The sequence below is a fragment of the Spinacia oleracea genome, chromosome 1, assembly GCF_020520425.1.
Source record: "Spinacia oleracea cultivar Varoflay chromosome 1, BTI_SOV_V1, whole genome shotgun sequence".
NCBI lineage: Eukaryota > Viridiplantae > Streptophyta > Magnoliopsida > Caryophyllales > Amaranthaceae > Spinacia > Spinacia oleracea.
Window position 1 is genome coordinate 55,291,446 of NC_079487.1, and position 13,920 is coordinate 55,305,365.

Sequence of the window (13,920 nt, forward strand, 5' to 3'; positions counted from 1 at the left end):
GCTAAGTTCTGAACCTCAGTTTGTTGATCTAGTTCTGTTTGTTGCTGTTTTCAGTAATGTTCTACTGTTTATAACCAGAAATGTTGACTTGTGTGTTAAGGCCAAAGTTGACCATGCTGGATGTGCTGCTGCTTTTTGATATGTTATTTTTCTAAGTTGTTTGCCTCTGTACTTTCGTACCTGCCTCACAAGACTACTACTACTATTATTGTTGTTAGTGTTCATCATCATCATAATTATTATCTAAACAATTACTCCGCATTCATGTTTAAATGTTATGCAGTTTCTATTATGAGGGATAATCGAGAATGGATGTATAATAGGTTAGAGGGAAAATTTCTTAGCCCAACCTTTGCTAACAAGGTCGGTGAATTTATTGCGTTTGCTACCACCAAAGATAATGTTGTGTTAGATGGTATGATGAAATGTCCATGTGCAAAGTGTCGAAATATTCCATATCAAGATATAGACACTGTAAAGGAGCATCTCTATAAGTTTGGTTTTAAGCCTAACTATTTCCAGTGGGTTTATCACGGGGAATTACACTCCGAGAAAAATTCTCAAAGTTCTTGCTCCACATCCACTGAGGATGCCTCTAACCCTTATATAAGCATGGTGCAAGATGCTTTTGCACAAGAAGGTCATTTAGAAGATATTGAAGAAGAACCGCATCCTAGTTTCAAGAAGTTCTTTGACATGTTGAAGGCAGCTCAGGATCCATTATATGATGGTTCTAAGTTGTCTTTGTTAGCGGCTACTGCAAGGCTGGCTAACATCAAGTGTGAGTATAATATTCCTATAAAAGGCGTAGACGACGTTGCTTCCTTGATGAGAGACATGTGCCCGGATGAAAGTAAGATGTCTGATAGTTTTTCCAAGACAAAGAAGCTACTTGCAGGGCTAGAGCTTCCTCACCAAAGGATACATGTATGTCCAAATGGTTGCATGTTATTTTGGAAGGAACACAAAGATCTCAAAGAATGTCTTTATTGTAAGGAAAGTCGTTATAAGACAATAAGGGAAAATGGCAACAATTCTCCTCATAGCGTTCTGATTTATTTCCCTATCGGCCCGAGATTGCAGAGACTATATGCAACAAAATCTACTGCTGAGAAAATGAGGTGGCACAATGATAATCCTCGAGCTCATGACCTAATGTCTCATCCAAGTGATGGAGAGGCATGGAAGCACCTAGATAAAGAGTATGAATCGTTTGCCGCCGAGCCTCAAAATGTTCGACTTGGTCTTTGTACCGACGGATTTTCACCGTTCGGGAAGACCGGGAGGCAATATTCTTGTTGGCCCGTCATCTTGACTCCTTATAATCTTCCACCCTCGTTGTGCATGAAGAAACCTTTTATGTTTCTAAGTTTGATAATTCCAGGTCCAAAAAGCCCAAAAGGGAATCTGGATGTGCTCTTGCAACCTCTTATTGAAGAATTAAAACAACTATGGGAGGTAGGATTGCCGACTTATGACATCTCTAAGAAACAAAATTTTCAAATGAAGGTTGCATTGCTTTGGACAATCAGTGATTTTCCGGCATATGGCATGCTTTCGGGATGGAGCACGGCAGGTAGATTAGCTTGTCCTTATTGTATGGAAAAGACTAAGGCATTCACTCTTACCAATGGTGGAAAACAAAGTTGGTTTGATTGTCATCGACCGTTTTTACCCCGTGATCACGCTTTTCGAAAAAATAAGAATGTTTTTCGCAAAGACACAGTTGAAAACTCTTCTCCCCCGCCACGATTGAGTGGAGAAGAAGTTTGGAATCGTGTATCTTTGATTCCAACAACCCTTGAGTGTATAAGGGATGAAGTTGACCGTCCAGAAGGGTTTGGTGTTTTGCACCATTTTACAAAGCAGAGTGTCTTTTGGGAGCTTCCATATTGTAGCAAACTCTTGATACGTCATAATCTTGATGTCATGCACATCGAAAAAAATGTGTTTGATAATGTGTTTCACACTGTAATGGATGTCAAGGGGAAAACTAAATACAATGTGAAGGCAAGAAGAGACTTGAAAGTTTATTGTAAACGACGGAAGTTGGAGGCTCGAGATGTTGTTAACAGTAAAGGGAAGGAAGTAACCATAATGCCGAATGCTCCTTTTGTGTTGCCCAAAGATAAAAGGAAACTTGTTTGTGAATGGGTGAAGAAACTAAAGTTTCCTGATGGTTATGCTTCAAATTTAGGCTATTGCGTCGATTTAAAGGAATGTAAGCTATTTGGTATGAAAAGTCATGATTGCCATGTTTTTATGCAACGGTTGCTTCCTGTCGTTTATAAAGATTTGTTGCCCCTAAATGAGTGGAATGTAATCACTGAATTGAGCCAATTTTTTAGAGATCTTTGCTCAACCACCTTGAAAGTTGATCACATGGAGCGCTTAGAGGATAATATTCCTGAAATTCTTTGCAAGTTAGAGAGAATATTTCCACCTGGTTTTTTCAATTCAATGGAACATCTTCCTATTCATTTGCCTTATGAGGCAAAAGTTGGTGGCCCGGTTCAGTATAGGTGGATGTACCCTTTTGAGAGGTAACATTGTAAATTCTTGTAGAACTTTAATTATTTTAATAATATAGTTATAAGATTTATAACAAATAATTTTACCCTCTAGGTTTCTATACCATTTAAAAAAGAAGGTGGGTAATAAAGCTCGAGTGGAAGGCTCAATTTGCAATGCTTACCTACTAGAGGAGATAACAAATTTTTGCTCTCTTTACTTTGAAGAAGATGTTAACTGTAAGTTGAAAGATTTAGGATTGGGTACATGTGTTGATAATGAATCAAACATTGATCCCGATCTACCTGAGAGGTTTTCTTCAATTATTGGGCATAGTTCTTCGGAAGGCCAATTTTGTTACCTTGATGAAAATGATTACAAAGTCGCTCATCGATATGTTCTAAGTAATTGTGAAATATTACAACAATATCAAAGGTAATATTCTTTGATTTTAAATTATATATATATTACCTACAAGTCCTTAATATGTGTAAATACTAAAATAATTAACAGTTTATTTGAAGAACAAATGATAAGCGAGCGAAGGTGTCAAAATTCAGATGAAGTTTGGATTAAATGCGAAGACAAATATCCTGATTGGTTCAGGGACTATGTAAGTTAATCTTTGTGATAAGTACACAAATATATATTATATTTATATTTATATTAACTTGTATTTTGATCATTCAAGTCAATAACCATAGTGACATATTGCTCCATCTATTATTATAGGTATTGAAAAAGGGCATTAATACTGACATCATTCGCTCATTAGCATCAGGACCACTGACAAGAGTTCGAAAATTCAATCGATATCACATTAATGGATATCATTTTCATACGTTTGCTTATGGAAAGAATAAGTCAACTATGAACTATGGTGTTTGTGTAAAAAGTGTCCAGGGAGATGATTTTTATGGCGTTCTTCAAGAAGTGGTGGAATTGACTTATGTCGGAGCAAGAAAGCGTCACACAACAGTGTTGTTTAAGTGTGATTGATTTGATGTTGGACGTGGTACTAGGATACATGAAAAGTACAATCTTGTTGAGGTGAATCATTCAAAGAGATATCCAAAGTATGACCCGTTTGTACTGGCCTACCAAGTTGAGCAAGTCTATTATGCTCCTTCTCCAGCTAACAACATTGAAAGAAATCAATGGTGGTTTGTTTTTGATGTAAAGGCAAGGGGAATTATTGATGCCCCAATTGATCCTATGGCTTTCCAATTACTAGCCAATGAAAACCCTTCATTGCTATCCGAGTTTCAGGCCGAAGAATTTGTAGAAAGCGATGAAGAAACTCAAGTGCTTCCCTCTCATGAATATGAGGAGGTGGAGGAGGAGGAGGAGGAGGAGGAGGAGGAGGCGGAGGAGGAGGAGGAGGCGGCGGAAGAGGAAGAGGAAGAGGAAGAGGAGGAAGAGGAAGATAGTTTATTTTAGATTAGGACATGTTACCTAATTTTATTTTGACTATATTTTTGATAGAAATTTGAGGAGCTCTCTTGATTGACTCCCCTTTAAACTAAACTTATGCATATACAACATATTTATAGTTGTTGTGTTCTGGTATCTAGATTTTTTATTCCCCTCATCTATTTAGATTTTTCTTCGGACAATTCTAGACATTTTAGTTACTAGATTTTTCTAGGTTAGCTCTAGATATTTCCTAAGATTATTCTAAATTATAATTTACAATCACATATTTCAAGATTTTTCTAGATTAATATTTAACAATTTTTAAATTATTTAAATAAATGTTGTGTGTTTGTAGCTTCTTGTTTTTACAAGTTTGACTAATTAAGTTTTTTTCCTGTAAACGTATAAATATAGCTTTCTGCCTCTTTAATTCAAAATATTTATATTGTTATAGTGCCTTTGTTACCTTTTCTCTTCTCATTTTATGGCGTGCATGTTGATTGATAATGGTTAATACTAGAGGTGGCTTGAGGGGTGCTATCACTAGGCCTCGAACTGTGCCCCAGAATCGCCATGCTTCTCCCCCAGTGCCCGGGAATTGCCATGCTTCTCCCCTTGTGCCCCGGAATCGCCATGCTTCTCCCCCAGTGCCCCGGAATCGCCATGCTTCTCCCCCAGTGCCCCGGAATCGCCATGCTTCTCCCCAAGTGCGAGATGAAGTACATGATTTTGCCATGGAAGAACAACCTACTCATCTGCGTGAGATGGAAACCGATGATGATGATGATGATGATGATGATGATGATGATGATGATGATGATGATGATGATGATGATGATGATGATGATGATGATGATGATCCTAATGGAAATGGAGCTGAATTTCCTGATGAAACGGGTAATCCTGGTGCTACTCAAATTTTGCACAAAACTGATGGGCTATGGTGAGTACCTCTAACTGAATTTAATTTTCATTGTATATATTTTATATGTGGGTGGTTTCTAAGTTTTTTTGAAACAGGTTCCATTCTCGTGAAGTTGTTAATGAAGTCGTTGAAACTTCATATAAGACTTATTTTATGGGACCATGGAGCAATTGGAAAAAAGTTCCCATAGAAGCACAAGGAATATGGTGGAAGGCCTTTAAGGTGAAAGATTTCTTTTTTATACACCTTCTGAGTCTTTATTTTCTTCTCATAAATCAAACATTTATTAACAATTGGTGCTTTCATGCTTAATAAAAGACTAAGTTCTCTTGGGATCCTTCGATGGCTATACTGGTAAAGAAAGGATGGCGACAAAAGTGTTCTAGGCGGCTTTCGGGTGTAGTGTGTAAGACGTTTAGAACAAAAGGCTACCGTGCTAAATGGTGTCACCCAAGCATTAGGAAATGACTTGCAGCGTTGAGAGCAACTGAAGCCTTCAAAAAGAAATCTGATCAATGTTCTATTAACAGAAAGAAGCCCAGAAAAGCAACTCCTATCCATTGCCAAGGATCTAAATCATCTGAGCAAGTTAGGATTGAACTAGTATGTCTTCTACCACATATTCAACTTGAATTCATAATCTACTGATCTGCCTGATGTATCTGCTTCGTGCCTGCGATTCTAAGTTTATACCTGTTGCTACTGTTGCGAATGTCCGGCCTTATGGCACAATTAGTTGATCTTTTAGCTGTTGTTCTGATATTCTTGGTCTGCTAATTCTGAACTTCAGTTTGCTTATCTACTTCTGTTTGTTGCTGTTTCGAATTTGTTAATTAGCATTCACCTGCAATACTTTGAATACTTGTTAATTTCTGTGATGTTTGTCCTAGGCAGGCTGTCTATGATGTCATGTTGTATAGGTTCATCTGTTATTTGCTGGTTGTACTTGTTAGCTGTGATTCTTTTCTTCTGAAAGTAGGAAAGTCACTAAATGAGCTGATTGGATAGGGTAGAACTTAACAAACGCAACGTCCACGTGACAAGGGCCGCTAGCTGAAATCTGATTGGCTAGCCTATGGGTTGGTTGAAATCTGAAATCTGAAATCTGAAATCATAGTTGGTGGCTTTTTAATTTGAAAACATTCCCTAAGCGTAGTCTATGGGTTCAGTACAATCAGTTCTGCGAAGATTTGCTGATGTACTGTATTTCCATTTTAGTAACTTGATTGGTTCAGTCTACCTGATTTGCTGATGTATTGTATTTCCATTTTAGTGACTTGACTGGTTCAAAGTTTTAGCTTATGTATTTCTGAATTTTGACAGTCGCACCTAATTCTTTAGCCCACGAGTTTATAATACAGTTTCCCTTCTGTCACCGTTCAGGCGTTCACAATCAAATCTTTTGGGCGTTTTGAATCTGTGTCTTTTTAGGTTAAATGTTGAGGAAGTAGGATTTAAGAGTAAGTGTTTCTTCTAGAATAACTATGATCTGCTGTCTATTTAGAGAGTACTGGTGAACGGTGATGAATATTTAGGAGTGGTGGATAATTCCATAGGCGATGAAATTGACAAATGAAATGAAGGATATATATAAGTACGGATATGACACTGCAGTTTGTCTGTGTGAGAGGAATTGTCAAACTGGCAGCTAGCTTGCTGACTTGCTGTTGTGAGCCTAGCTGAGATTAGCCTCATACAACTTCTGCTTGCTTTAGCTTGGGCTGGCTTTATCATGTGCTAAGTCATAGTGTATGTGCAATTGCAGGCAATTTTAGAAATGTCCTTAGACCCAGCAAAAAGGATCTTGCTTGTCGAATACCGGTCTGAATATAGGTTAACACTTGCAGAAATGTCCTTGAGTCTTTCAACTTCAATTCTCCCAACCCACTCACTTCCAGCCAATCTACCAACCAAAGGGTTTGGTTGCTCTTTGTCCTTTGCCCATTTACTAAATTTTCCCCTTTCAGTCACCCGCATCAAGCTACAAGCACAGCAAAAAATTTATCAATCCCGCGTGAAAGACTCCAAAATGCATTCTGCTGTACAATTTGAGATTGAGTGTCGCTGAGCTTGTAAAATGCATCACTTGCTTTCTCTGCCACTCCTGCCAGGACACGATATTGAATAGAAGCAATAACATTGACAAACACATTCTCCTGCACATATCATTCTACACTCATTGTCCAAAAAAAACTAAAGTATAACAATATAACTACATTACTATGTAAATATCGAGCTTCAGCAAAAGTAAGAAAGCTGTTAGCATTAATTTAGTAAGACATAGGGAGACCGACCTTGGTCTTGGTCTCACAGCGTACATCTAACTGTTGTACACGAAGACTGAGCTTGCCTGCTATCTGATCGCCAATGAACCAAGGGACACAATGGCACCCTGGCCTTATGTAATTCACCTTACTTGTTAGTTACAGCCACTGGAAACGAGCCAAGTCAGTTTGGTTCATTACACAGTCCTTCCAGCCTAGAAGTATTAGGATTGTAGGACGTTTTTGGAACTTCATTCATCCATTTGCAGCAGTTGTAGACGTAATAGCCTATGAGTAGAATATTGAAGCACTTGTTCTGTAATTGCATTTGATTATTGGCGGTATGAATGGTTGTCGTCGGTAACATACAATATATCTAGTTATACAATTTTTAGGATTTAGCAACTCTTAGGATTACATTTGATAGCACTTGAATCATGTTTGTGGAATTAAGGTCTGACTTAGGTAGAAGATATACTTGACAGCTACTGCAGTGTTAGAACTTAATTCAGAACTTAGAGCTTCAAATTCAGAACTTAGAGCTTTCAAATTCAGAACTATCAAATTCAGAACTTAATTCTAACAAAAACTCTAGTCAATCTGAACCTCCAGCTTTTTGATTCCTAGGTTCTTAGCCATTTCTAGTCCCCCAGTCAGAGCTAAGACCTCATTTGAAGGCAATACAGTGGCTTAAGTTGAGAGAGCAAGCAGACACAAACGTACCCACATGTTCACTAATGTTCTACTGTTTATAACCTGAAATGTTGACTTGTGTGTTATGTTCCAAAGTTGACCATGCTGGATGTGCTGCTGGTTTCTGATCTGTTATTTTTCTAAGTTGTTTGCCTCTGTATTGTTGATCAGGTCTGTACCAAGTCTGTTGATCAGCTCTGTGATCTGTGCTATTGTCTTTTTGATCTGTATTGTTGTCTTTCTGATCTGTCCCTCTGATCTATACTGTTGTCTTTTTTATCTGTCTTTCTAATCTGTCTTTATGTACTGTTGTCTTTCTGATCTGTACTGCATATATGATATATGGCTACATTTTGAGATGAATTATCAAATTCACAGTTGTATTCTATCAGTGCCAAAACTTGTATATTTATATGATTTTCTTGAAATGACTAGGAGAAAAAGTTGATGCGTCCGCCTACTCCATCCGAGGTGTATTACAAAGGCCATGCTAAAGAGAATGGTGAATTCGTGGACGAGACGTCACGAAAAGTTTGGGTGAGTTCCTACTTATATAATTTATTATACATATTCCCTTGTAACAGAAAATCATTAGTCTTAATCGCATATTTTCACCTTTTTGTCAGGCTGATTTTCAAAGCAAAAAATCTACCAACTTGGAGGATGAGAATCCTAAAACAGAGAACGAGTTATTTTTGGAAGCCTTAGGTGGATGGAAGAATGGGAGAGTGTATGGTCATGGAAATGCTATTGACAACTTTTATGTGAAACCAAACAACGACCCAAGTTTCAAGAAAGTGCGGAATGAGCTAGTGACTAATTTGACAAGTAATGTTGAACTACTCTCTTCGAAAAATTTGGAACAAGCGAAGGAGATTGAAGAAACAAAGGTGGTCCTAGATGAAACAACAACAAAGCTCAATGAAACAGAAAAAAAGCTTGATGAAACAACAAGACAACTTAAAGAAACAACAGATGCTATGAAGGCTATGCAAGCTCAGATTCTTTTCCTAACTGAAAATGTCATTTTACCCCAACCTTGAATGTTGATTATCAGAAGAAATTGCATGGCTTTGTGTTATTTTTGGCTTGTTGATTGGAACACATTTGGACGATTAGTTTAGCGTAGAGTTTTTTTTTCTTTTCTAGTGAAAGCAGGTAAACAAGTATATATTGCAAATTATGCAATTATGTCATTTAGTGGATTACAGGTTATATATTGCATATATATGCAATTTTGTTGGGATGAAACTTCTTTTGTAGGCTTTGAATTGATTTTTTAATGAAAGTTTTTATTATTTATTCGTTGTTTTAAATATTGCATCAATAAATTTGATTTAAATTTATTTCAGAATTTGAAAATAGAACAGTAAATAAAGCAATGGAAAAATATTTTGTTGCTAGGTTTGGCAACCAAAAAAATATCCGGTGCAAATTTTATTGCTAGTTTAATAACAATTATTAGCGACTTAATGAAATGATGCGTTGCCATTATTTACCACATAAATTCAAAAAATTTGTAGCTAATATTAGCAACCAAATAAATAATTTTTTTCCATTATTTGCAACATAAATAAATAATTTGTAGCTAATGTTAGCAACCAAATAAATAATTTGTTGCCATTGTTGGCAACCAAAAATAAATTATCTGTTGCTACTATTAGCAACCAAATAAATAATTTTGTTTCTCCTACTAGAAACTAAAATAAATATTCGTTGCCCTGTTTTCAGAAACCAATGTTATTAATTTGTTGTTATTTTTAGCAACCAATGTTAATAAGTTGTTGCTAGTTGTGGCAACCGTTTTTTAATAGTTCGTTGTTATTTCTAGCAACCAAAGTAAACGCACTCCTGCACATGGTAACCAATATGGAAACCATATTTCATTGATGCAAAATGGCAACAAAATATTTTGGGATTTAGTTGCTAATATCATTTGGCAACCAGCGTTTTAGTAACCATTATTTTTCGTTTCCAATCCGTTGCAAACTAGACTTAGAAACGGATTTCTTCCAAATAGCAACAAATTTGAAGTGTTGCTAAAATGACTTTATTTTGTAGTATAACACCTCGCTATGGCGGAAAACTATTACTAAGATCGATATAAAGGATATCCAAGTAAGTGTTATTTTGGCATGACACCTTTTAACTCAATTTTTAAGTTTGGAACTTAAGGCTCTTACTATGTTGGTTAGATTTTAAGTGAACTAAAATCCTTAATCATGCAACATAATCAAGCTTTGATCTCATGCATATTTAAGACATATTCAATAGCAATAAATAACTTAAAGCATGCATAAGATAAATGTGATCTAGTATGGCCCGACTTCATCTTGAAGCTTCAACTTCAAAGTCCGTCTTGAAAATGGATTGGAAACTCCGTCTTGAATTTCACCGTGGGATGAGCCATTTTCTTCAAGTAGGATAAGCTATAATTAAACTAATTACAACTATTTGATGGTACGCAGACCATATTTGAATTGAAAAACAAATTTGGTGCTTTAGACCAATTACATTCAAATTAATGGTACGCAGACCATATTTTCTATCCTATTTGGGCCATACTAGTCACTTCATAACCTGCAAAACAGTACATATACAATATATATATACCATTCATCCATTCATTATCATGAATGGCCCACATAATTGGTTAGTTAAAACACATTGTATGCATCACATAAATATTTGCAGCAATTAATTAAGGACACCAATAATCTACCAATTATTCAGTCCTTATTAATTCTAATCAAGTTGTTTAAACTTAAAGGATTTGTAGACCTAATCAAGAGTTTATGACTAAAATTGCTCCCACTTAAACCAATAAATTCATATGCTTTACTAATTTTAAACATAAAAATGTATTTCTAGTCTAACCGGAAACATACAAATTTAATTAAAATTTAAAGCTCATATAAATTTATAATTGAATCCACTTATTTAATTTATTTTTCAGTTGGATTTAAATTAAATCAAGGTTTTTAATTTTAGTAAAACAATTAGAATAAATTAAAATTTATAATAATTATAATATTCAAAATTAAATCCCGAGAAAACAATTTGAATTATTAATTTTAAAATTAATTAAAATTACTCGAACTGAAAATCTCAAATTAAAATTTAAAACGCGACAATCGTAACACGACGAGCACTTGGGCTTGCGCCCAAGCCCCGTCGAGTGTTCGTGTAGCAATACGCAAGTTGGCCACACGCAACGCAGCAGTGCAGGCCACACTGCGCGCGCCCGCCCGCTCGTCGCGCCTGCTTGCCTCGCGTCTGCTTGCTTGCTGGGCGTGGCAGCACGCGCTGTGGCGCAGCACGCTTGCTGCCCACACGCGTCTGCCCGATGGCTTGCGCCTTGGCCCTTCGCCCTTGCCCACTCGCCCATATGCGCACAGCACTCGTCACAGGGCAGCGTGCTGCCTTGTGCTCGTGTGCCATGGCTCTTGCTCGTTGCATCGTACCGCATGGGCGACGAGCTCCCTTGCTCGTCGTCGCATGCCCGCACTCTACAACACCCCTTAAGGGTAAACCGTAGCGTCCATTGCCTTGTGCGTGCAAGTTTTATGAGCGAATTGCATAAAAATTAAAACTTTTATTTCCAAAATTAATGACAAATTAATAAATCATATTATTTTCATAATTTTAGGGCGAAAAATCGAAAATTTATTAATCAATTAATTTCCGATTAACATGGATTCAAATCTAGGTCATAAAAATTAAAAATTTAACATAAGTTAACAATTTTTATGGTGGATTTTAATCATTGGTACCTAATTAAATTATTAATTAATCATGAAAATCAAATCAATTCTAAATTATTCGAATTTCAACAAATTAATCATAATTACAAATTAGGTTGTATAATTAACAAGTCTAGGCATTCCTAATTGTTAAACATATACAGTAGGTCAATCAAAAACTCAAGATTTATCAACAAGAATCGCAAATACTTAATTTAACATCTTAAATTTACAAACTTTTGCGTTCGAAAAACTAAAACCTCTGAAAAGTCATAGTTAGGCTTCGAATTTGGGAATTCTGGGTTGGGCCGAAAATACCATTTTTGTCAAAATTTTAGAATGCCTTTTACATGCGGAATTGCCACAAAAATCATTCGATTTGGATGAGTAACGAAGAAACTGCCGAAAAACTGCATACATATAATTAAATAAACGCAATTTGCAATTAATTACGAAAATTAATAACCCCTTTAATTCTTTGCAAATTTGTAAAATTTAACCTTGTTCATGAAATTTAGATTATGAAAATAATAAGAGGCTCGTGATACCACTGTTAGGTTATGATACATATGAATAAACATAAATCATGCGGAAAAACCATAAAGCCAGGAAACATATTATTTACACATAATCATTTAGCATAATTCAGATGCATACACTTTGTAGTGTGCCCTCCCTAGCTGCGCCCGAACCGAACAAGAACAAGTCTTTAGGACTCCAAGTGTTATCCCTCCGTAGATAGTCCACAGCACGTCCGAATCCGCCTTAAGCTTGACCAACTAGAATCGCCCTTAAGGTTACTAGGATTTTCGGCTAATTGGGTTGCAAGTGTTTGGCTGATTTTTGCTTGAAAATTTACCTTTTGAATACTTCAAATCTCGATATAACTTGTGAACCCAGGCCACATATTTATAGGGGTATGGAAAGAGAATTGGAATCCTACTAGGATACGAATTAATTAAATTAGAATCCTAGTAGAACTCTTATTTAATTAATTTATCGTTTAGGATTAGGAAATTAATCATATATCGAATCCTGATAGCTTTAGGATTCGTATAGCACGCACACGAGCATCGCTCGAGCATCGCACACTCGCGCAGGCCTTGCGGCCCACGATGAGCGCACAGCGCCTCGGCCCATGCTTGTTGCCTATGTCCGCGCGCGCGCCCAAGGCCTTGGCTGGGCCTGGCCTTGCGCTGGGCCTGGTCGAGGCTTGGCGTGTGTTGGTGATGTGTGTGGCTTGCTGGGCGATGGCCTGGCTTCGTGCTGGGCCTTCGTCTAGCGAGCCTCGTCCGATGCTAATTCGTACGATACGCTTCCGATTAAATTCCCGATTCCGGAATTCATTTCCGACACGAACAATATTTAATATTTCCGATTCCGGAATTAATTTCCGTTTCGAACAAATATTTAATATTTCCGTTCCGGAATTATTTTCCGATTCCGATAATATTTCCGATTCTGACAATATTTCCGTTTCCGGCAATATTTCCGATTCCGGCAATATTTCCATTACCGATAATATTTTCCGATACGTACCATGTTTCGGTTTCCGGAAACATCTACGACTTGGATAATATTTATATTTCCGATACGATCCATATTTCCGTTTCCGGCAATATCATCGTTTCCGGAGTATTCATTTCTTGCTTGTGACGATCTCAGCTCCCACTGAAACCAAGATCCGTCGATTCCGAATATCCATAGATGGAGTATTTAATTCCATTAAATACTTGATCCGTTTACGTACTATTTGTGTGACCCTACGGGTTCAGTCAAGAGTAAGCTGTGGATTAGTATAATTAATTCCACTTAAACTGAAGCGGCCTCTAGTTAGGCATTCAGCTCACTTGATCTCACTAAATTATTAACTTGTTAATTAATACTGAACCGCATTTATTAGACTTAATATTATATGCATACTTGGACCAAGGGCATTATTTCCTTCACAAATAAGTATCTATGCAAAACATTTCTGACATTCAGTCCATCTAGTTCAAAAAACTGAACAATAAATCTACTTGCAATCTAATCTTCATTAGTCATTGGTCTTCCATCTTTCAATGACCTGGATTAGGGATCCTTTATGACTTCAATATTCAAGTTCACTTATGGGTGTTTCTTTGTCAAAGAATCCATCTTGACATCTCATTTGAATGTTTTGAATCACTTGGCCTTTTCATTTAATACTAAACCAAAATATGAAATAAAGAATTTCATAAGTATGAAATGGTTAAACCAATTGTTTTAAACACAGACCTAACAGACGATCTAAAACAAAACTTAGAAAATCAAAGCCATTCTCCAACATGCTTGATTCCCATGGTTGCTACATGTGCATTGTGCTTCACTTGTGGAAACGGTTTAG

General features: G+C 36.7%; 1 protein-coding gene across 1 annotated transcript; it reads left to right on the plus strand.

Annotated features, from left to right (window-relative positions):
• Positions 1-5,131: 5,131 nt before the first annotated feature.
• LOC110777659 (uncharacterized) lies at positions 5,132-9,065 on the plus strand. The gene is made up of 3 exons (XM_056834699.1): positions 5,132-5,455; positions 8,245-8,346; positions 8,436-9,065. Exons 2-3 carry the CDS (start codon positions 8,257-8,259, stop codon positions 8,850-8,852), a joined length of 507 nt encoding a protein of 168 aa, XP_056690677.1. The 5' UTR covers positions 5,132-5,455; positions 8,245-8,256; the 3' UTR covers positions 8,853-9,065.
• The last annotated feature ends 4,855 nt before the right edge of the window (positions 9,066-13,920 follow it).